This window comes from Doryrhamphus excisus, unplaced genomic scaffold (genome assembly GCF_037039965.1).
Source record: "Doryrhamphus excisus strain RoL-2023G ecotype Guam unplaced genomic scaffold, RoL_Dexc_Guam_v1.1 HiC_scaffold_24, whole genome shotgun sequence".
NCBI lineage: Eukaryota > Metazoa > Chordata > Actinopteri > Syngnathiformes > Syngnathidae > Doryrhamphus > Doryrhamphus excisus.
This window is the reverse complement of record NW_027621862.1, coordinates 7,788,154-7,810,176: the sequence shown is the minus strand read 5'-3', so window position 1 is coordinate 7,810,176 and position 22,023 is coordinate 7,788,154. Positions and strand designations below refer to the sequence as shown.

General features: G+C 48.2%; 1 protein-coding gene, 13 non-coding genes and 1 pseudogene across 14 annotated transcripts; 9 read left to right on the top strand and 6 right to left on the bottom strand.

Moving 5' to 3' along the window:
- Nucleotides 1–2,632: 2,632 nt before the first annotated feature.
- Nucleotides 2,633–4,227, bottom strand: LOC131101722 (uncharacterized). Its single transcript, XM_078788650.1, has 7 exons — nucleotides 3,771–4,227; nucleotides 3,617–3,676; nucleotides 3,469–3,510; nucleotides 3,320–3,359; nucleotides 2,999–3,040; nucleotides 2,803–2,910; nucleotides 2,633–2,714 (listed from the first exon to the last, which is right to left on the bottom strand). Exons 1-7 carry the CDS (start codon nucleotides 4,225–4,227, stop codon nucleotides 2,633–2,635), a joined length of 831 nt encoding a protein of 276 aa, XP_078644776.1.
- A 1,467-nt stretch (nucleotides 4,228–5,694) lies between these two features.
- On the top strand, nucleotides 5,695–5,768 carry trnat-agu (transfer RNA threonine (anticodon AGU)). The gene has a single exon. It is a non-coding gene; the product is annotated as a tRNA-Thr (tRNA).
- Nucleotides 5,769–6,644: 876 nt separating this feature from the next.
- On the top strand, nucleotides 6,645–6,717 carry trnak-cuu (transfer RNA lysine (anticodon CUU)). Its single transcript has one exon. It is a non-coding gene; the product is annotated as a tRNA-Lys (tRNA).
- A 314-nt stretch (nucleotides 6,718–7,031) lies between these two features.
- On the bottom strand, nucleotides 7,032–7,113 carry trnas-gcu (transfer RNA serine (anticodon GCU)). The gene has a single exon. It is a non-coding gene; the product is annotated as a tRNA-Ser (tRNA).
- Nucleotides 7,114–7,994: 881 nt separating this feature from the next.
- On the bottom strand, nucleotides 7,995–8,067 carry trnav-gac (transfer RNA valine (anticodon GAC)). The gene has a single exon. It is a non-coding gene; the product is annotated as a tRNA-Val (tRNA).
- Nucleotides 8,068–10,283: 2,216 nt separating this feature from the next.
- trnak-uuu (transfer RNA lysine (anticodon UUU)) lies at nucleotides 10,284–10,356 on the bottom strand. Its single transcript has one exon. It is a non-coding gene; the product is annotated as a tRNA-Lys (tRNA).
- A 226-nt stretch (nucleotides 10,357–10,582) lies between these two features.
- Nucleotides 10,583–10,656, top strand: trnan-guu (transfer RNA asparagine (anticodon GUU)). The gene has a single exon. It is a non-coding gene; the product is annotated as a tRNA-Asn (tRNA).
- Nucleotides 10,657–12,503: 1,847 nt separating this feature from the next.
- On the top strand, nucleotides 12,504–12,577 carry trnat-cgu (transfer RNA threonine (anticodon CGU)). Its single transcript has one exon. It is a non-coding gene; the product is annotated as a tRNA-Thr (tRNA).
- Nucleotides 12,578–13,572: 995 nt separating this feature from the next.
- Nucleotides 13,573–13,644, top strand: trnad-guc (transfer RNA aspartic acid (anticodon GUC)). The gene has a single exon. It is a non-coding gene; the product is annotated as a tRNA-Asp (tRNA).
- A 2,812-nt stretch (nucleotides 13,645–16,456) lies between these two features.
- On the bottom strand, nucleotides 16,457–16,529 carry trnak-uuu (transfer RNA lysine (anticodon UUU)). Its single transcript has one exon. It is a non-coding gene; the product is annotated as a tRNA-Lys (tRNA).
- A 497-nt stretch (nucleotides 16,530–17,026) lies between these two features.
- trnan-guu (transfer RNA asparagine (anticodon GUU)) lies at nucleotides 17,027–17,100 on the top strand. The gene has a single exon. It is a non-coding gene; the product is annotated as a tRNA-Asn (tRNA).
- Nucleotides 17,101–17,635: 535 nt separating this feature from the next.
- Nucleotides 17,636–17,717, top strand: trnas-uga (transfer RNA serine (anticodon UGA)). Its single transcript has one exon. It is a non-coding gene; the product is annotated as a tRNA-Ser (tRNA).
- A 1,157-nt stretch (nucleotides 17,718–18,874) lies between these two features.
- trnag-gcc (transfer RNA glycine (anticodon GCC)) lies at nucleotides 18,875–18,945 on the top strand. The gene has a single exon. It is a non-coding gene; the product is annotated as a tRNA-Gly (tRNA).
- Nucleotides 18,946–19,397: 452 nt separating this feature from the next.
- trnaf-gaa (transfer RNA phenylalanine (anticodon GAA)) lies at nucleotides 19,398–19,470 on the top strand. The gene has a single exon. It is a non-coding gene; the product is annotated as a tRNA-Phe (tRNA).
- Nucleotides 19,471–20,396: 926 nt separating this feature from the next.
- LOC144896962 (U1 spliceosomal RNA) lies at nucleotides 20,397–20,523 on the bottom strand (annotated as a pseudogene).
- Between the last annotated feature and the right edge of the window lie 1,500 nt (nucleotides 20,524–22,023).

Here is a 22,023-nt window from a genome sequence, read left to right as displayed (position 1 = left end):
ATAAAAGTATCTGACAGGGCCCCGCTGATAAAAGTCATGTATTGATGTCCCATCCCCTTGATATTTTGATTTTGGTTGACCACAGCACAGACATGTTTTTGTTTGAGTTTTTTTTGACACGGGAGGTGGTTGCTCCTGCTTCAATGGGGTATGAGCAGGTGGTGGTGGTGGTGGTGGTGGTGGTGATGGTGGAATGACCATAGCTGCAGGCAGTGTCACGACAGGCACAGCAGAGGTAGTGCTGAGCAACTGCCAAAGCTGCTGTGTATGTTGCAGCTTCTCTGGGCTGGTATTTAGTGAAGATGATGTATTGACAAATTTACTGTTGTGTTTTATGTATTTGGAAATATGCAATTTTGATGTTGGATGCAGCTTGCTGTTGGGGTCTTTGCTGGACTTGTGGACAAGAGTGCCATACTCCCGAACCACAAGCTTGATCATGTCCTCGTGCCCGCGGTGTTTATTAAGGAGCTCGTCAATTGCCGACTTCATTGGAGATGGCCAGCGCTTGTGGTCCAACACAAATACTCTCCCTCCAGTCTTCACTGGTCCAGTGCAGGCAGCAGTCGGAGAACATTGGATGGGCAATCTTCTTGTGGGCTCTAGGCAAAGAAAACCATGAGATACACATTTGTTATTTGGGTCAAACAAGATGCAACAAGGGAACACATGATTAGATAAGTTTTTACCTGGCTGTGGCTGAAGCTCAGTAACAGAAGCTTTATTGTCCAAGTCAGATGCTGGGATAGGGCCACATGACTAGACGTAGTCGCAGTAGCAGTTTGAAGAGGGTGAACAGAGTGGGGAACAAAGCTGAAAAGCCTGGTGGGAGGTGTGGAGGAAGGCTGCACTGGGTCTGCTCCCTGATCAGACAGGATGCCTGGAGAAGGAGCACTTGTGGCGTGGCCGGGGGTCCTTCTTGGTTTTATGTTTGTCCCAGTCTAAAGGGACTGGACAACATTCTGGCTCCCTGTACTCCAGGCCAAACCTCTCCCCGGTGTCTTCAGCTGCCAGACGAAGAGCAGGGTACTTTTCTTCGCCAAAGACCCGTCTGGAAACAGCATTCAGGGAGCATATCAGTGCAGGGTCGAAAACAGGCGGGAGAGAAACGCCTGGCAGTTTCAGGTCCAGCAGACGCTGATAATTCCAGCGACACACTCCTGTCATGGCCTGGGCCTGGAACAGCTCTGGGGAGACCTGCGTGCCGGTCACCCATTTGGCCTTGTGGAAGTGGTAGCCCTCCTGCTGCGATGTGCCTCTGATGGGGATCCAGACGGGGACTGCTGCACGCTCACCTGGCACGTGGTTTAACTGTATCGTTCCTCTATGGCGGTACAGTATGCCCCCTTCCACCTCAGGATCACTGAGGCAACCGCGCAGAATGTGGACTCGTTGGATCCTCCATCTCTTTAGCATGGAGGGCTTATAAAGAGGGATGCCATTCGGATCTGTGGCCAGGTGAAAGTGCTTCAACACCCCTTCCACTCTGAATAAGCATCCCGGGTGGAGGAATCTTTACCCTGCAGTGCTCACGAATATGCTGCTTGGTGGGATTTGCAGGCTGGATGCCACAGAAGACGTATGCATCCTGGAGCCTCTGCAGGTCTTCCTGGTCCACCACAGAGAAGGCAGCTGATAGGAACTGTGCGAAGGTGCCGTATAACGGGTGATGCTCACGAAGAAGCCGTTGCATACAGTGGAACAAGTCCAGCTTGATGATGATACTGTTGTTGTAAGAGGTTCTTGATGCACATGTATTTAACAGGTTCCCAGATGTGGCCTCAGTAACAATTGCATCAGTTGTTTGCCAGGCATCCCAGTTGAGATGTTCCTCCGCAGAAGACTCTGCAACCCTGAACGGTGCGCAGCAATCTCTGAGAAACACAAATAGCATATGAAATAATGACATTTATTAGAGTTAATTTTTGATTAAACATTTCTGTTTAAAGTGATGAAGTCTCACCTGTCAACCCACTGAAACTGTGCTTTCTCAATGCCAGCCCTGTTGTAGCGGTTTGAGAGACCCTCATACATCGGCCGCAGGGTTTTGTCCGTCTCAGACTGCACCATGACCCAGGACAGGATCATCCAGTTCTCATTCATCACAGCGTATGACGACATGACACCAGATGAAAAGGTGACTTTCTTGGCCACTTTCCGGGTGTGGTCTGAGCGGAGAGCCTGTCCAAAGGTACCCTGCAGCATCCGCTGAATGGTGTCCTTCTGGTTCCGGAACTCATGCAGCAAGCAGTCGGTGAGGTAGTGGGCAGACACAGAGACCCCGTTCCAGCCATCAGCATCACTGTAGCCCCCAAAAGGCTCCGGTTTTCGCTCCTGTCGAAGGAACTGAGTGATGGTCTTTTGGCCGCCATAAGTTCCTGCCTCTCCATCCATCACATTCTGGCAGCACAGGAGATAGGCCAGGTTGGCACGCTCATACTTGAGATGCAACATCTCGTTGACCTGATTTGCCATGTCTGTGGGTGATTTTCCAGTCCGTCTCAACTCATCCAGTACTGACTTACAGATGGCCTTCTTGTAAGTCAGTAACGCTGGCAACAGATTGGTAAACCTCTTGGGAAGCTTCTCCAGCCAGAGCGGGTTGTCGGAATACACTATACTGCTGTGTTATTTACTGTGGGGTCTCTGTGCAGACTGTGGCTCTGATGCAGATAGAGTGGAGGCTACAGGACTCCCAGGAGCACATGCAGTTTCTAAAATGAAACCAAATTACATGTACACTGTGTTAATATTATATTAATATCAGGTGCAGTCAGTCACATAGAAAGATTAATCACTCACCTGGGGCAGGCTGTGGGGTCTCTTCTTTGGTCTTTGTTTTCTCTGGTAGCAGAAACATCAACTCCCGTGGGAAAGGCACTGGAATCTTTGGAGGCAGCACAGCTGGTGCTACACAAGGAAAGAGGCGGTGGTGCATTTTACCGTGAGTGTAAATCAGTTTGGATTGAAATGGTCAAACATCACTTAAAGCCTTTACCATCTTCTGGTGCATCTGGGCCAGTCGGTGCATGTTCTGTGTCTAAAACCGGAGAAAACGTGATGAAAGACTGATTGATTGAAATATTGGCGTTTCAGGGGTATTAGTAGAGTCACTCACAACAAACTGCCATTTGCTACTTCAACTACTTGGTTTGGCTTTTAAAGAATTAAATAGACCTTTTTTGTGATGGTCTAGTCCAACCTGAACTAGAGCAGGAGAAGCACAATGGCTCACTGCAAACACATGCTTCCGGCGTTAGTGAGCAAACATCATTCACCATTTCATCCATTCAAAAGAATGTATTCAAATTATACTTACCCTCTCGTAGGCTGTATCAATTCATAGTCAGTCACTTGGACTGTAGGTAGAACACACATGAAAGGAACAAAAGTAGAACGTGACGAGAACACATGCAATCACAAAATGCCCTTTGAGGTCGGTCATTATTTAAGAACTTCGCCCTGGACCTGAAAACCGTAGCAGCTCTAATGTTGGTGGAGCAGATCCACCTGCAAAACACATAGAAACTAGAGTGATTTACTTTATACAAAACACATAGACAAGGCTAGGAAAGTAAAAGAGCCTAACATGTACATATCCATAAACTGCACATACTGAGTATATCTGGAGAGATGCTGAGCATGGCTTTCTCCAGCTCTTCGTCTTCGTCCTTAGCTATAAAGAAAAGAGTGGTAATATAGTTATTCAACAGTAATAAAATGGTCCAATGCATACATATGCAATGCAGTGTAACTTTAAAAACACTCACCCGTGCTCTCAGCAAAGGTTGTGGTGGAACAGGTGGAGGCGATGGTAAAAGAGGTGGAGGGCTGCTGTTGCTGCTGTTGCTGCTGTTGCTGCTTCTGCAGGTACTGTTGCAGTTTGTGCATTTTTGTACCCGTCGCACACTTTCTTCTTAAGATGAAGGCTGCATAGCCATCATCCCTGCTCTCCCAAATCTCCCTCCAGGTGTTACTGGCGCGTGCGCCAAATCCAACCAGCTGGTCATCCTCTGCTGCTGGGGCGGGCACAGATGTTTTTAGGGACTCATACTCAAGAAGAGTATTAATTTCCTTGAAGCTGAGGGCATAGCGAAGGAATGACAGAAGGCTGTCCTTGCTATGCCCCTCAGCCACCAGCACTCCTGCAGCCTCCTCTCTCTGTTGGCTTTGGATGAGATACACAGTGTATCCCATGTCATTCTCCAGGAGCCAGCGGAAGGACATCCCCTTGTACTTCCCAAACTGCAGGATGTACTCGCCCAGTACTTCAGTTTGGTCTGTAGCATCTCTCCCTCTCTGACGGACCACTGCAAGGGCATTTTGCCTTACAACCTCCTGCTGTGCAACAGGAGACTTGTCCCTCCTCGACGGGTTGTCCTGAATTTGCCTGGCCTCCTCGGTGGGATCCTGCAGCAGGAATCCCAGTGGGCCCCTGCGGAAGACCACACTGATTCGCCCGGGGAAAAACAATCTCTTCATTTTTTCTCTACAGTGACAGAAATAATGAAATAATATAATGTATTATTATCCAAAACCATGAATACAAGTACAGGTTACAGTATGTGATAGCAACATGTATGAAATATATGTATTGTTGTCATATATGAGCTGAATACAAGTACAGGTTACAGTATGTGATAGCAACATGTATGAAATATGTGTATTGTTGTCATATATGAGCTTTTCCAAGAACATTTACAGACTACAACAATGTCTATAAACTATCATCTTTTCTTTGTTCACTTTACAATAGCTCATAAGAGTTTAATTTAACAGATGACATGTACTTATCCATGAACAACTATAACATTGTACTTACAAAAAAAACACAAGTCTTATGAGCTATCATTATATTTGTCCAAATAACTGTCGCTAATGCATATAATAGGTATACGGGGTCGGAAAATAGCGAACAATAGTGCCACAAACCCACGTAGAGAAACATGAAAGCAATTTAAACACTATACAGAACAGTTCAAAGACTAAATATTTAAACAGAACAGTTCAAAGACAAAATATTTTTCTGTAGCCTGAAATGCAAAAGACAATATATTTTTTTACTGTAGTTCACCGTGTTTTTGTCGCGTCGTCTCGTCGCTCGCTCGGAAAAAGCAATTGTGCTGTGTTACCTGAAGTTCAGGATGGATGTGGTGGGTGGAGGGAGCAGAAGCGACCACAGCGCCACTCCTGGACAAATGTATATTACATCCATAGTGGATAGTGGGGATGAACGCCACAGCGCCACCCCCGGACAAAAGTATATTGCATTCATAGTGGCCTTTCGCTCTCATTGGAAATGAATGGGGAAAGTTTAGCACGTTTCAGCTGAACTATCCACGCCGGGCGCGGTAGGCCAGGGTACGATTCCCGGCCAATGCAGTATATCTCAGCTTATACCTTTCTTTAGAGCTCATGTTGAAAAAGTACAAAGGCTCTTTTCCTGCGGAAGGGCAGTATTCAGAATGACACCTGAAACGTAACAGACTGTAACAGAAACCTTACAGCAGTCATGCTGTTGTATTGCTGTCGCGCAATTGGTCAGCACGTTTGGCTGTGAACTGAGAGGTTGGTCGTTCGAGCCCACCCAGGGACTCTCAATTCACACATGTGTTGGACTTTGGACTCCCTCCCTTGTATGAACATTTTTCCCCATTGGCGAACTGTTTTTGTGTTGGTGCCAGATGCACTGCTGGCACTGTGGCTAAGCTGGTCAAAGTGCCTGTCTAGTAAACAGGAGATCCTGGGTTCAAATCCCAGCAGTGCCTGGGTGCTTGGTCAGTGAAACTTTGGCAGCTGATTTCTGAACCATGTACGTCTTTTTGTCACTTGCCCTTCAAGAACGAATTGACGTTGCATCCACAGCTGACGTGATTGTTGTGGATCCCATTACGCCATAAGGTGCTTGAATCCAAAGAGTATGACATTGTGATGTGTTGTCATTCAGCGCCACTTTGCAGAGGCTCATCCACTTGACAGTTGATTTTTTTTCTCTTACAGTGTGTCCCCACGTGGCATTGGTGGTTCAGTGGTAGAATTCTCACTTGCCAAGCGGGGGCCGTGCTCGTGTCGTTGACATTTGCTGCCAGCCAATCAGGATGCGACACAGACGTCAGACAAGCAAAGAGACTCGCCTGCCACGCGGGCATGATTACCATTACCATTACCATCTATCAGGGATGGCAACTGAATTAGGAATCAATGCCCGAAACCTGCCACAGGATTTCAGATAATGTTTTGATGCAGACTGGTCATGATGCCTCTGATTAATTAAATTAATTAATTAATTAAAATGAATTAAACCATTACCTGTGAGAGGTAAGGTACACCATTGCACTAAACATTGATAGAATAGTTAGTAATGGAGTTAGTAGTGAATAACTAACAATGCTTGTGGGGATTTTTTTGGTTTTGGACATCTTTCAGATAAATAAGCATGCAAACTGACCCGGGAACATCATGGCTGTTCCTGACAAATGAACATAACAGGAGGGTTAAGATGACTACACTTCCAAAGTTCTCAGCTATGACTGAACCTCTCGCTCCTTTGTTCCCTGAGAAACTAGGTTGGCTGTGGAACTGATCAAACATCAAGAAGACCACATCAATTAAAAAAAAAAAAAGTGATATCTTGCCAGAAAAAGGCCCGGTTAGCTCAGTCGGCAGAGCATGAGACTCTTAATCTCAGGGTCGTGGGTTTGAGCCCCACATTGGGCGGTTCAGCTCTTTTGGTGATACATCTTAAAGATTTCTTTCCTGTGGAAAATTCTGCAACATGCGGAAAACATTTCATTCGAAGGACACAAAAACAAATCCCATTCTTGTATGACGCGCTCATACAAGAGCGCTCACTTCGCATGTGAGATGAAGTGGAATCGATGGCTGCATTCTCCAAATGGTATATTATGCCTTTTTCTTGCCAAAAAAGCATTCTCAATCTCCCACATGGTACCGGATACTTGGATTAATTGCATTCTAATGATGTTTCCTAAAAACACAGGTGGTGTCAAAACTGGTGCATTAGTATAGTCCGATGAGGATGGGATTCGAACCCATGCGTGCAGAACACAATGGATTAGCAGTCCATCACCTTAACCTCTCGGTCACCTCATCTCCTTTGTGGACATGGTCTTGTTGACTCAAAATGACACATCTTAATTAGTGTTTTGGTGTTGCAGAAATTGTGGCAGCCTTCTTGTGCAGCGGGGGGATTTAACTCAAAGGCTAGAGTTCTTGCTCTACATGCAAGAAATAGCGGGTTTGATACCCGTATTGTCGAAATGATATGTTATGGCTTTTTTCCCCAACAAAAGCGTTCTTGATCTCCGACATCGTACCTTATACTTTGATTCATTGCATGCTAATAATGTTTACTAAAATACAGGTGTGGTCAAAACTAGTGTATTTTTACATCACCACACTTCAAGTGGACAGACAATCTTGTCTTTTCAGACAATACAATTACAAAAGCTACACACACCTGCCATGACCCTGAATCGGCCGGGGTTGCTGCGGCCACAACAAAGAGTAGGAACCACTATACGATTACGGCTGTGAGCTATGCTTTTCTGGGCAAGAACCATAAACTCAGACTTGGAGGTGCAGATTGCTCATTCCAGCTGGTTCTTATTCGTCTGCGAGCAAAGCTTGAATTTCATGTGGGTGTTGTCCTGGCGGGAGAAACATTTTAGCTTGTGTCGGCATGGCTACCGTGACAAAAGCCCATTTTCTTTTCCAGTAAATGTGCATCAGCTGAACACTTTGCAGACCTAATGCTGTGAACATTTGCGCGAACTCAAGGTCTGGTCCTCCATCCTGTTTGTGTCTGATTGTAACATGATATGCATCAGGATTCTGTATGTCACCTCCCAACAGCCCTTGTCTGGTCTTAATATGTAATTGGCTGTGTTGTCGTGATCGATGTTGATGAAATCAAGAGAACAAAGTCACCCCTTTACAAACTATTTGCCAACTCACAATGTAAACAGCAATTGTGCTGGAAACTGGGATTGAACCAGGGACCATTAGATAGTCAGTCCAACGCTCTCCCAACTGAGCAATTTCAGCTGCAAAGGGGTTTCTCTGCTTTTTCAGTCTGGGCTAAAAGTGGGGGTAGGGTGAAGCTGTGTCTGTGCCACGCACTACGTTGCTGTGTACCTGGTCCAGTGTGTTCTCATTTTGGGTTGGAATGTCCCCATGCTGGTGAAGAGTGGGGATTACAGTCCGTTGATGAGGATAAGCGGTACAGTGGAGTTCACTGGTTGAAGTCGCCAGGTACCATCAAAATGGTAATGGGCCACGAGGGTGTTCTGAATTCCCCTTTTGCAGAATTGGCTAAATGGCCGTACAAAAAGCACCATACTTGGAGCCTGTGGTCAATGTCAACAGTTGGGCTAATTCAGTTCCGTTGAGACGGTGATTATGTACCAAGTCAGTTACATATGTCAGTCAGGATTTGGTCGAGGTTGTTGTGTGGTTTTGGCATGGATAAGGCTATGTATCTAAATTTAGGAGGAGTCCATGGTCTGTAAACATACTGAAGTACTCCCCCTGCTGTTGCGGAACTTGCGGGACCTTGCAAATTTCCCCACTGAGGGACGAATAAAGGCATATCTTATCTTCTACCATAGGGTAGGCTTTTGGCAAGAAGTAGGATTCTTAATCCTACTTCTTGCCATTCTTAATGCTTTCCCAAGTTCCAACATTTCCTTGGGAGCGAGTTTGATAACCTCGGGGTGGGGACATGATGTGCCAACGGGGTTGGGAGGATTCTAGAATTTTGGTTTGAGTGTGTCATTTAATTGAGTCGAGTCAAATGTTCCCCAAGAGAGGGTGGACATGGGTGTCTGTTCAGAGGCAGTTGCAGAGTGATCATAAATCCTAAATTCATCATCATAAATTGGAAATGTCGGGTACAAAGATGTGGCCTGAGTCGGAGTTTGTAGAACTACTGATGACTGAAAGTCTCGCTCCTTCTGTTCCCTGAGAAACAAGGTTGTCTGTGGAATTGATCAAACATCAAGGTGGCCACATCGATAAAAAAGAAAAACAAAAAATTATATCTGCAGCTGAAAAAGGCCTGTTTGGCTCAGTCGGTAGGGCATGAGAGTCTTACTCTCAGGGTCTTGGGTTCGAGCCCCACATTGGGCAGTTCAGCTCTTTTGTTGATACATCTGAAAGATGTCTTTCCTGTGGAAAATTGTTCAAAATGCAGAAAACATTTTATTCGAAATACAAAAAAACAAACCCCCTTCTTGTATGACCACAATTCCTAACTTGGTTGGCTGTGAAATTAACTAGGGACCTTTTGCGTGTTCGGCAAACGTGACAACCACGACACTATGGAAACCTGAAGGAAGGGGTTTTTAAGGGGACAGGCAAAGTCACAAAGCAGTTGCCAAACAATGAAACACGACGATGTGTCCAAAGTGGGGGCAGATTGACAATTGTCCAAATTGGCAAATATTTCTCAATTTTTTATCAATAAAGTAAATTTGATTAGCGATCAGATGATAGATGTTGACGGTTGACTGTCAGATTCTATTATAAAGATCAAGACAATGTAGGATAAACTGCGTAGTTTTCAATTTAAGAGGGTAAGTGTAGATGAGGTAGGAAAACTGTTGCATTCCATTAAAAGCGATGAGCCATGTGGTATTTATAATTTGGTTGGGAGGTTACTGAGGGCGGCGGCAAAGTTGATTCAGGAGCCGATATGCCATATCTTCAATTTAATTATTGAGAATGGTGTTTACCCACAGTCCCGGAAGATCGCAAAGCAGTCCCGGAAGATCGCAAAGGTGCTAGGTCGAACAAGTTATTCCTTGTGTGCTGTTGTAGTCTCTGTCACGCAATTGGTCAGCGCGTTTGGCTGCTAACTGAGAGGTTGGTCGTTCGAGCCCACCCAGGGACTCTCAATTCACACGTGTTGGACTTTGGACTCCCTCCCTTGTATGAACATTTTTCCCCATTGGCGAACTGTTTTTGTGTTGGTGCCAGATGCACAGCTGGCGCTGTGGCTAAGCTGGTCAAAGTGCCTGTCTCGTACTGTATCTTCAATTTAATTATTGAGAATGGCGTTTACCCACAGTCCTGGAAGATCTCAATGTTGCTTGGTCGAAAAGGGTTACTTAAACACGTTATTCCTTGTGTGCACGGTCATCTCCTTGGCCTTCTCGGTTTTGAGGATGAAGGAGCAGAAATCTTCTGGCATACTGTACTTGACCACAGAAGGAGGATAAAGGAAGTAGGTTTAACATTTCAGGGAAGGGGCCTACCTTCACCGCCTGAACAGGGACTTGAACCCTGGACCCTCAGATTAAAAGTCTGATGCTCTACCAACTGAGTTATCCAGGCCTTTGTTGACTCAGGACAACTCTCAACAAAGGCGTTCGCATCTTCCCCCTCTCCTCCCTATCCCTTATCTTCCCTTCTTCTTTTGCGTTCATCAAAGAGTAAAGCTGGTGTCCTGGTTTGCAATGCCTTGATTGTTACACCAGAAGGTGCGAGTCCCATCCAAAACAAAGGGCATGCTGGAAGCATAGCATGCGTTAGTATGTGAACAGAAGTCAGCAGGGTGTGAGTCTCTGTGGCGCAATCGGTCAGCGCGCTCGGCTGTTAACCGGGAGGTTGGTGGTTCGAGCCCACCCAGGGACGTTCTCAGTGTGCATCAGTGTCACTGTTCATTCGTGTTTGCACTCCACTCTTGCACTTGTGTGGTTCCCAATTGGCAAACTGTGTGTCAATGACTTTTCAAAAGCACATTAAAGCTTCCATGGTCCAACACATTTGATCAGAAGTTAGGTTGATCAAGTCGCAGATTTCAGTTTGTTTCTGCAAAGGTCTGGTGAAACACAGAAGCTCTGCTTTAAAATGTTAGCTTTTGCAAAAGCGCCAGCCAGGATTATAGATTAAGAGATGACGGAATGCTTTTATGTTAAAAGGAATCAAGTCAAACCCCATCAACTGGTAAGCAGCGGCCCGTAAGAGAAGACACTGTATACTGTTGTGATTTTTTGACAGACATGTCTAGTAAACAGGAGATCCTGGGTTCAAATCCCAGCAGTGCCTTCTCTGTGTTTCATCAGCTCCTATGCTGTTATTTAAAAGAAATGTTGTTCTTGTTCTGTTGAATAAATACCCATCATTTCTGATGTCATATGTAGTATACATGTCACATGTACTGCAATGCTCCCTACAAAGACAATACCCTTGTGTATTTGGACATTTGCAGGTTTAAGAAATCAGACCACATTAGCCAAATATCTTCTGGACAAAAGAGTGGTCAGACAAGACAAAGTTTGAGCCAGTCACCTGAACATTAGACTTTTGATCTGAGTGTCCGGGATTCAAGTCCCTGTTCAGGTGACCAGTGATAGGGTCTGAGGTCCACTTGCAAACGCCTCCTTTTTGCCCACAAAATACAAGGGCAACAGGACAATCCCTTGGTACTTTATGGAAACGATGTGAGGTGCCTGGCTTTTAACTAGAAGTGGAAAGACTTGTGTTGCCCCTCACACAAACCATGTGTCTTCCTCCCATGCACATGTTGCCAGCTGATCCTTGACATCAGCAAAAGGTTGGTTCTAGGACAATGGGGTCACCTGCCCCCATTGGTCGTTTCCAGTGGGTTGTCGCCGTTTTGTTGTTCCAGGAGCACATAAAGAAGAGAGGCCAGTACAGGGGGGCGAACCCATGACCTTGGCGTTATTAGCATCCCCAGGCTGACCAACTGAGCTAACCGGAATAGCAGCAGAGAGCTGCTGGAATGACAAGGCACTACGAAACGCGTATCGGGCGGCGCCTCTCCGACCCACACGTCGGCTCCAAATCCCACCTCCTGGGGCTCTTCCGACACCACTCCTCTCTCCCTGCTCCAGCAGCGGAGAGCCGGCTGACGACATTGGGAGTGTCGTCCCCATGCAACTGGGAGCCAGTCGCCTTTCGTCAGCGGAGAGGAGTCACCGTCTACGCCTGTGGCTGTGCCTGTACTGTGGGAGTCCTACACACAATTTCCCAGCTGCTGGCACTGCCCGCTCCAACCACACCGGCTGCGTCATCCGCTTTGGTGGGCCGACTTCAGGTGGAAGGTACGATATCCTGGGCGGGAGAAGCTTCTCCTACCACAGCATTAATTGACTCTGGGGCGGACGAGAACTTCATTGATAGCGGACTGGTCAGTTCTCTTAACATTCCTACTGTTGAGCTTGTCCCCCACAAGAATGGCTGCTTGCTAGAATTCAGAATGACACCTGAAACGTAACAGACCGGACCACCCGAGAGTTAAGGTGGACAGCACTTAGTGAAACCTGACTGCAGTCATGCTGTTGTAGTCTGTGTCGCGCAATTAGTCAGCATGTTTGGCTGTGAACTGAGAGGTTGGTGGTTCGAGCCCACCCAGGGACTCTCAATTCACGCATGTGTTGGACTTTGGACTCCCTCCCTTGTATGAACATTTTTCCCCATTGGCGAACTGTTTTTGCGTTGGTGCCAGATGCACTGCTGGCGCTGTGGCTAAGCTGGTCAAAGTGCCTGTCTCGTAAACAGGAGATCCTGGGTTCAAATCCCAGCAGTGCCTGGGTGCTTGGTCAGTGAAACTTTGGCAGCTGATTTCTGAACCATGTACTTCTTTTTGTCACTTGCCCTTCAAGAACGAATTGACATTGCATCCACAGCTGACATGATTGTTATGGATCCCATTACGCCAGAAGGTGCTTGAATCCAAAGAGTATGACATTGTGATGTGTTGTCGTTCAGGATGCGACAATCAGGATGCGACACAGACGTCAGACAAGCAAAGAGACTCGCCTGCCACGCGGGCATGATTACCATTACCATTACCATCTATCAGGGATGGCAACTGAATTAGGAATCAATGCCAGAAACCTGCCACAGGATTTCAGATAATGTTTTGATGCAGACTGGTCATGATGCCTCTGATTAATTAAATTAATTAATCATTCATTCTTTAGCCGGTTAGCTGAGTGGGGAGAGCATGAGACTCTTAATCTCAGGGTCGTGGGTTCGAGCCCCACATTGGGCGGTTCAGCTCTTTTGGTGATACAGACCTGGTAGACCCAAATGAGTAGTGAGGGTGTGCTGGGAACGTCTGGCAGAGTCTCCCGTTCGTCGAGTCTTCAACTCTCACCTCTGGCAGAGCTGGACAGCCTCAAGGTCCAAAAGTGTTAAGGCAGTCCCATAGTGTCCCCACATCATGCCATGTGTCTATTTGCCTTGAGACATGAGTAAATTAGCTTAAATGCTAACATGCTAATGGTCATCATGTTAGCACCAAGCAAGAGAGTCCTTTTTCAGTCGAGTCCAAAAGTGGGGGCAATGTGAAGCTGTGTCTGTGCCACCTACTATGTTGCTGTGTCCCTGGTCCAGTGTGTTCCCATCTTGGGTTGGATTGTCCCCATGCTGGTAACGGGTGGGGAGTACAGTCCGTTGATGAGGATAAGCGGGATGGATTTCAGTGGTTTAAGTCTCCAGCTACCATGAAAACGGTCATGGGCCACGAGCCTGTTCTGAATTACCCTTTGGCCAATCGACACCACATCAGCTCAGCAGCAGTCCTCGTTAGTATAGTGGACAGTATCTCCGCCTGTCACGTGGAAGACCGGGGTTCGATTCCCCGACGGGGAGTTCCTCTTTTGTATGTCACGTTGAACCTTGAGTCGGGTTGCACAGCGGTAGCGTGCTGGGCCCATAACCCAGAGGTTGATGGATCGAAACCATCCTCTGCTATGGCTGTGGTCTTTAGGTGTCCTTTGAAGAGCTTGCAGATGTATTGTCTTTGTTACTTAGCTGACCTGGTCCAGTAAAGAGTTCACGCTTCCTTTACTGCTGTTCTCGATGCATTTACTGCTCTTGAGTGCATTCACACGCCATTGCGGGACATTGAAGCATCGTGAAACACCGCAACTGTCCTCATTAGTCCATTGTCACTCTTATGGACTTGAAGAATCCCAGCCAGTTTCCGTTCGTTTCGGGGAACCTCCTCCTCTTTGACGATCACCACATCTCCAACTTGCATGTTTCTTCTTGGCGTATGCCATCTTTGTCTCAGAGCAATGTTGGTCAGATACTCCTTCCACCATTTGTTCCAGAACTATTCCGACAAATATTGCAATTATCTCCATCTCATTTTAGTATACAAGTCCATCCATCCACCCATTTTCCTCCGCTTATCCAGGTCCAGGTCGCGGGGGGCAGCAGTCTTAGTAGGGAAGCCCAGATTTCCCGGTCCCCGGCCACCTCCTCCAGCTCCACCGGGAGGACACCGAGGTGTTACCAGGCCAGCTGTGAGACATAATCCCTCCAGCGTGTCCTAGGTCTGCCCCGGGGCCTTTTCCCGGCTGGGTATGCCCGGAACACCTCACCAGGGAGGCGTCCGGGAGGCATCCGGACTAGATGCCCGAGCCACCTCAACTGACTCCTCTCGATGTGAAGGAGAAGCGGCTCTACTCTGAGCCCTCCCGGATGACTGAGCTCCTCACCCTATCTCTTAGGGTGAGTCCAGCTACCCTACGGAGGAAACTCATTTCAGCCGCCTGTATCCGAGATGTCATTCTTTCGGTCATGACCCAAAGAGGGACTGGACCTTGTTCCACTCTGGAGTTGCTGCAGGGGAGAGGCAGCGAGCTGGTGTAGGCTTATCAATAGACCCCCGGCTTGGTGCCACTGTGTTGGAGTCAGCCCCGGTGAACGAGAGGGTAATTTCTCTACGCCTTCGGGCTGGGGAAAAGGTCCTAACTGTCATGTGTGCGTACGCGTCAAATGGCAGTTCGGAGTACCCGGTCTTTTTGGAGTCCTGGTGACTCTGTTGTTCTACTGGGAGACTTCAACGTCCATATGGGCAATGACAGTGTGACCTGGAGGACCGTGATTGGGAGGAACGGCCTCCCTGATCTGAACCCGGGAGGTGTGATGTTATTGGACTTCTGTGCGAACCACAGTTTGTCCATAACTAACACCATGTTCGAACATAGGGATGTCCATAAGTGCACTTGGCACCAGGACACCCTAGGCTGCAGGTCTATGATCGACATTGTAGTCGTGTCATCAGACCTGCGTCCGCATGTTCTGGACAGGCGGGTGAAGAGAGGGGCTGAGCTGTCAACTGATCACCACCCGGTGATGAGTTGGGTTAGATGGCGGGGGAGGATGCTGGACAGACCTGGTAGACCCAAACGAGTAGTGAGGGTGTGCTGGGAACGTCTGGCAGAGTCTCCCGTTCGTCGAGTCTTCAACTCTCACCTCTGGCAGAGCTTCACCTGCATCCCGGGGGAGGACCGGGATATTGAGTCCGAATGGGCCATATTCCGTGCCTCCATTGCTGAGGCGGCTGACCGGAGCTGCGGCCGCAAGGCGGTCGGTGCCAGTCGTGGCGGCAGGCCCCGAACCCGATGGTGGACACCAGAGGTCAGGGCCGCCGTCAAGCTGAAGAAGGAGTCCTATCCAGCATTGATGGCTTGTGGGACTCCGGAAGCAGCTGACAGGCACTGTCAGGCCAAACGGTTCGCGGCTTCGGCGCTTGTCCAGGCAAAAACTCGGGTGTGGGAGGAATTCGGTGAGGCCATGGAGCACGACTTTCGGTCGGCCTCGAAGGGGTTCTGGCAAACCGTCCGGCACCTCTGAAAAGGGAAGCAGTGCCCAGTCCACACAGTTTACAGTGGAGAGGGGGCCTGCTGACCTCGACTGGGGATTTGTTTTGGTGAAGTAGGTGCAGACACATTGATTAAAAAATTAAAATACAAAATATACAGAATGCAGTATAAATATATGTACGCAGTCTGTTTTTTATTTGTTATTCCGGAAGTGCAGTCTGATTGTTTTTCCTAAGAGTCCAAACTGAGCGTTAATTTAACGCATGTAAAGTGTCAAAGTGGCAGGGTGAGGCAGAGGTGGGGTGTGAACAGTGTCAGGGGGGTTCCGGGCCTTGTTGATGAGGCTGACAGCAGACGGGAAGAAACTGTTCTTGTGGCGTGAGGTTTTGGTCCTGATGGACCGCAGCCTCCTCTCAAAGAGACTGTGTCCGGGGTAAAAAAAAAAACTAGCATGAGTAAATTAGCTTAAATGCTAACATGCTAATGGTCATCATGTTAGCACCAAGCAAGAGAGTCCTTTTTCAGTCGAGTCTAAAAGTGGGGGCAATGTGAAGCTGATAATTTGGATGGTAGGTTACTGAGGGCGGCAGCAAAGTTGATTCAGGAGCCCATATGCCATATCTTCAATTTAATTATTGACAATGGCGTTTATCCACAGTCCTGGAAGATCGCAAAGGTGCTAGGTCGAAAAGGTTTACTTAAACAAGTTATTCCTTGTGTGCACGGCCATGTCCTTGGCCTTCTCGGTGTTGAGGATGAAGGAGCAGAAATCTTCTGGCGTACTGTACTTGACCACAGAAGGAGGATAAAGGAAGTAGGTGTAACATTTCAGGGAAGGGGCCTTTAACCGCCTGAACAGGGACTTGAACCCTGGACCCTCAGATTAAAAGTCTGATGCTCTACCAACTGAGCTATCCAGGCCTTTGTTGAATGAGGACAACTCACAAGGTCAAATCTTCTGGCATACTGTACTTGACCTTGCAGAGAGGAGAGCTTCTTCTCTGGCTCTCAACAAAAGCGGTCGCATTTTTCCCCTCTCCTCCCTATCCCTTATCTTCCCTGCTTTGTTGTCCCCTGTCTATCCTGTCGATGGAGTTTGACTTGATTCTTTGTCACGCAGTCTGAAATTGGCAAACTTAGAAATTCTGCTTGAGTGACCAATGCAGTCTGTCCATTTTAATACATTTCGTCTCAACTCATGTTGAAAAAGGACAGAGCCATTTCCGTGAGAGCACAAGACCCCTGGATTGTACCCAAAAATACTTTGCGTTCATCAAAGAGTAAAGCTGGTGTCCTGGTTTGCAATGTTGTTTGATTGTTACACCAGAAAGTGCGAGTCACATCCAAAACAAAGGGCATGCTGGAAGCATAGCATGCGTTAGTATGGCTTCAACTGAACAGAAGTTGGCAGGGTATGAGTCTCTGTGGCGCAATCGGTCAGCGCGCTCGGCTGTTAACCGGGAGGCTGGTGGTTCGAGCCCACCCAGGGACGTTCTCTGGGTGCATCAGTGTCAGTGTTCATTCATGTTTGCGCTCCACTCTTGCACAGCACTTGTGTGGTTCCCAATTGGCAAACTGTGCGTCAATGCGCCCTACAAAGACAATACCCTTGTGTATTTGGACATTTGCAGGTTTAAGAAATCAGACCACCTTAGCCAAATATCTTCTGGACAAAAGAGTGGTCAGACAAGACAAAGTTTGAGCCAGTCACCTGAACATTAGACTTTTGATCTAAGTGTCCGGGATTCAAGTCCCTGTTCAGGTGACCAGTGATAGGGTCTGATGTCCACTTGCAAACGCCTCCTTTTTGCCCACAAAATACAAGGGCAACAGGACAATCCCTTGGTACTTTATGGAAACGATGTGAGGTGCCTGGCTTTTAACTAGAAGTGGAAAGACTTGTGTAGCCCCTCACACAAACCATGTGTCTTCCTCCCATGCACATGTTGCCAGCTGATCCTTGACATCAGCAACATTTTGGTTCTAGGACAATGGGGTCACCTGCCCCCATTGGTCTTTTCCAAGCAGTCACGGTGGCCGAGAGGTTAAGGCGTTGGACTTGAAATCCAATGGGGTTTCCCCGCACAGGTTCGAATCCTGTCTGTGACGCTTTGGTTGGGCATTTGTTGCCGCCTTGTGGTGGAATACTGTTGGTTATGAGGGCCGGGGTTTTGTCCTTTCACGGTCCGCATTCTCTCCACTGGTGGTCTAAATTTTGGGTAGAGGATAATGGGGTCCACTGTCCCATTGATCTGCTTCTTGCAGTCTCAGTGGCCGAGAGGTTTGTTGCCACTCTGCTTTTGACATGCTGTTTTCAGTGGCCTTGTCGAGGGTGTTTCACAGGTGGGTGGTGTGATGTTGGATATGGGGGCAAGTGGGTTGTCGCCGTTTTGTTGTTCCTGGAGCACATAAAGAAGAGTGGTCAGTAAGAGGGGTTGAACCCATGACCTTGGTGTTATTAGCACCACACGCTGACCAACTGAGCTAACCGGGATATCGGCAGAGAGCTGCTGGAATGACAAGGCGCTACGAAACGCGTATCGGGCAGAGCCACTCCAACCCACACGTCGGCTCCAAATCCCACCTCCCGGGGCTCTTCCGGCACCACTCCTCCCTGCTCCAGCAATGGAGCGCCGTCTGACGACGTCGGGAGTGTCGTCCCCATGCAACTGGGAGCCAGTCACCTTTCGTCAGCTTAGAGGAGTCACCGTCTACGCCTGTGGCTGTGCCTGTACTGTGGGAGTCCTACACACAATTTCCCGCTGTCCAGTTCACCCAGCACGCCAACGCACTTCCTCCACCAGGGATATTCCCCAGCTGCTGGCACTGCCCGCTCCACACCGGCTGCGTCATCCGCTTTGGTGGGCCGACTTCAGGTGGAAGGTACGATATCCTGGGCGGGGGAAGCTTCTCCTGCCACAGCATTAATTGACTCTGGGGCGGACGAGAACTTCATTGATAGCGGACTGGTCAGTTCTCTTAACATTCCTACTGTTGAGCTTGTCCCCCACAAGAATGTCTGCTCGCTAGATGAACATCACCTGGCATGCATTGCGCATCAGACATGCACCATATCCTTGGTGCTGTCGGGTAACCACCACAAGGTCACAATTTTTTTTCTTATGCCCTCTCGCTCAGCTCTGTTAGTACTCGGCCTCCCCTGGCATCCCGTGCATGTGTTGTGATGTTTTGTCATTCAGCGCCACTTTGCAGAGGCACATCCACTTGACAATTTAATTTGTTCTCCGACAGTGTTTCCCAACGTGGCATTGGTGGTTCAGTGGTAGAATTCTCGCTTGCCAAGCGGGAGGCCCGGGTCCGATTCCCGGCCAATGCAGTATACCTCAGCTTATACCTTTCTTTAGAGCTCATGTTGAAAAAGTACAAAGGCTCTTTTCCTGCGAAAGGGCAGAATTCAGAATGACACCTGAAACGTAACAGACCGGACCACCCGAGAGTTAAGGTGGACAGCACTTATTGAAACCTTACTGCAGTCATGCTGTTGTAGTCTCTGTCACGCAATTGGTCAGCACGTTTGGCTGTTAACTGAGAGGTTGGTGGTTCGAGCCCACCCAGGGACTCTCAATCCACACATGTGTAGGACTTTGGACTCCCTCCCTTGTATGAACATTTTTCCCCATTGGCAACTGTTTCCCAACTGTTTTTGTGTTGCACACTGTGGCTAAGCTGGTCAAAGTGCCTGTCTAGTAAACAGGAGATCCTGGGTTCAAATCCCAGCAGAGCCTGGGTGCTTGGTCAGTGAAACTTTGGCAGAGGACCACTTTCGCAGCTGAAATAGCTCAGTTGGGAGAGCGTTAGACTGAAGATCTAAAGGTCCCTGGTTCAATCCCGGGTTTCAGCACAGTCCCTCTTTTCGTCCTGACTTGGCAAATAGTTTGAGAAGGCCTTTGCTGAAAGGACCTTCTCACATGAACTCTGACTCTCATGAGCACTGACTTCTTCTTGAAGGGCTCAGCTGTGTTGTACAATCTGTCCTTTGCTGCCACATCATTCCAGTCGAGGACAATGGACATGACCAGGAAAATGCCAGCTGTGTGATTTCAAGCAGTGCCTTCTGAGAGAAAAGAGTCTTAATCTGGTGCTTAAGACCAATCATCCACACAACCTAAAATGATGCCCTGATCAGGAAAAAACTGTGCCCTTGTGAGGTTCGCTGACAATGGAGGACACTCAAAAGGAGCCGGACAAAGCAACACACTCCTCAGCCTCCCTGGGAAAGTCTATTCCAGGGTGCTGGAGAGAAGGGTACAACTGTTGGTCGAACCTCTGCTACAAGAGGTCCAATGTGGTTTTCCTCCTGGTCGCAGTGAGGACAGTGAAACCACATACCCAGTGGCATGCCGCTCCACTCTGAATATGCAGTTAACGCCCCTCTCTTTTTATTCTCTTTCAGGGGTCCCCTACTACATGGTCGTGCAACACTGGGGGGAGGCAGTTGTACAAGCTGTGTTTATTTGTCTATGTGTGTGTATGTGAGAGTAATTACTTTAATTGTTTTTCCGAGTTCTTTTCTTGACACATTCTTGCAGGATTAACGTGAACATCTGCAGGGTCGCTGTTGGCGCTTTCAGGCACCTCCAGGACCTGGGGCTCGCTGGGGGTCTCTGATCAGGGTCACGGGAACATTTCTTCTTCAGCACATTCAAACACTTTCTAAGCGAATGGATATAAGGGTGATAACTGACGCTATGTTTGTTCCGTCTACATTTTATTAGAACATGCGTGCAACCGGTCCTTTAGCTTGTCATGCCAGAAGTGCCCTCCTCCCCTATGCAGTCGAGATTCCCACATTTGGGGAATTCGCAGAAGTCAGCTCAACCCAGGTGCAATGGCTGAGCCTCGCCCTGGGTGAACCACCTTCTTGATCATGGTATCTCCCCTGCCAGGTAAGTATGAATTGGACCGGTCTCGCCCGGACGAGTCTCTCGCACATGCCACATGCTAAGTGGTGGTCTCATCAGGTCGCCCGCAACAAGCCCAGCCACTGGACCTGTGTCCAAATTCAGAGAATGTACTCTGGTTGTCTCAAGGAGTCGGTCTGTGTGGCACTCGTGTGACTTCATTCTGAGCAAAGGCAGCGGCAGCAAGTGGCTTAGTGCAGTTGCTGCAGACGTTCAATTGGGAGACTGGAGTACTGACTCCACGTGCCTAGTCACACCATGTAACATGAGAGGCCAATATGTTAAACCTGACACGTGTAGACGTGCGAGGTCGTCATGAGTCAGTGGGTTGTCAGGTTCAAACTCCTGTGACACTTGTAAAAAACACTTAAATGCGGAAATACAGAAGCAACAGACAACAATATTCAAAGTTACTCGCAGCGAGGACAGTGAAACCACATACCCAGTGGCATGCCGCTCCACTCTGAATATGCAGTTCACGCCCCTTCCTTTTTATTCTCTTTCAGGGGTCCCCTACTACATGGTCGTGCAACACTGGGGGGAGGCAGTTGTACAAGCTGTGTTTATTTGTCTATGTGTGTGTATGTGAGAGTAATTACTTTAATTGTTTTTCCGAGTTCTTTTCTTGACACATTCTTGCAGGATTAACGTGAACATCTGCAGGGTCGCTTTTGGCGCCTTCAGGCACCTCCAGGACCTGGGGCTCGCTGGGGGTCTCTGATCAGGGTCACGGGAACATTTCTTCTTCAGCACATTCAAACACTTTCTATTGTGTTGGAATTTGACCACCTGTTCTTAGGTCAGTGATTCCTGTGGGTGTCGTGTTGGAGGCAAGAGATGACAACGAACTTGTCAGTTATATGGTTTACTCTCAGACCAGTCAGATTACACGGAGCTCCGGGCCCATAAGTCTTCCCCTAACACCTGCAGAGACGTAGGCTTTACTTACAGGTCAGAACAAATGAGTACAGCTAACTGTCCCTGCCCGGCTTTTATTATGCTAAGAAATGTCGGTAGATCTCTGGCGCATCACTGGTGGCCCCCCTCCATTCCTCGGCCGACGTCTTCTCACCAACGCAGGGCGGGCGGGGTGGAGCGGTGGAGCCAGTTGTTATCGACTGGCCATGGCTGCCGACGTCCTGCTCCTTCGTTATCTGTTGTTAGTCAAAATTGTGGATGTGTCGGAGAGCTCCGGAACTGTATGTGCCTGAGAGCGATTATGTGTCCTGTGATTTGCCCAAGGCTGCTTGGTTGTCCTTGATTAAATGTAGTGCATAGTTATATGAGTGAGACACAAGAAATAGGAGACAAACATATATGAGACACAAAAAATAGGAGACAAACATATATGAAATCCTTCAATCCCCCTCATGGCCTCAACAGAGGCCACAAGGTGAAATACCGGATCAGAGTTAGGGAAGAAGCACCCGGTCACCCTGTGGGGGCGGTGGATGCAGGCGGGCCAACTGATATTGACCTCGCCCATCGGCCGC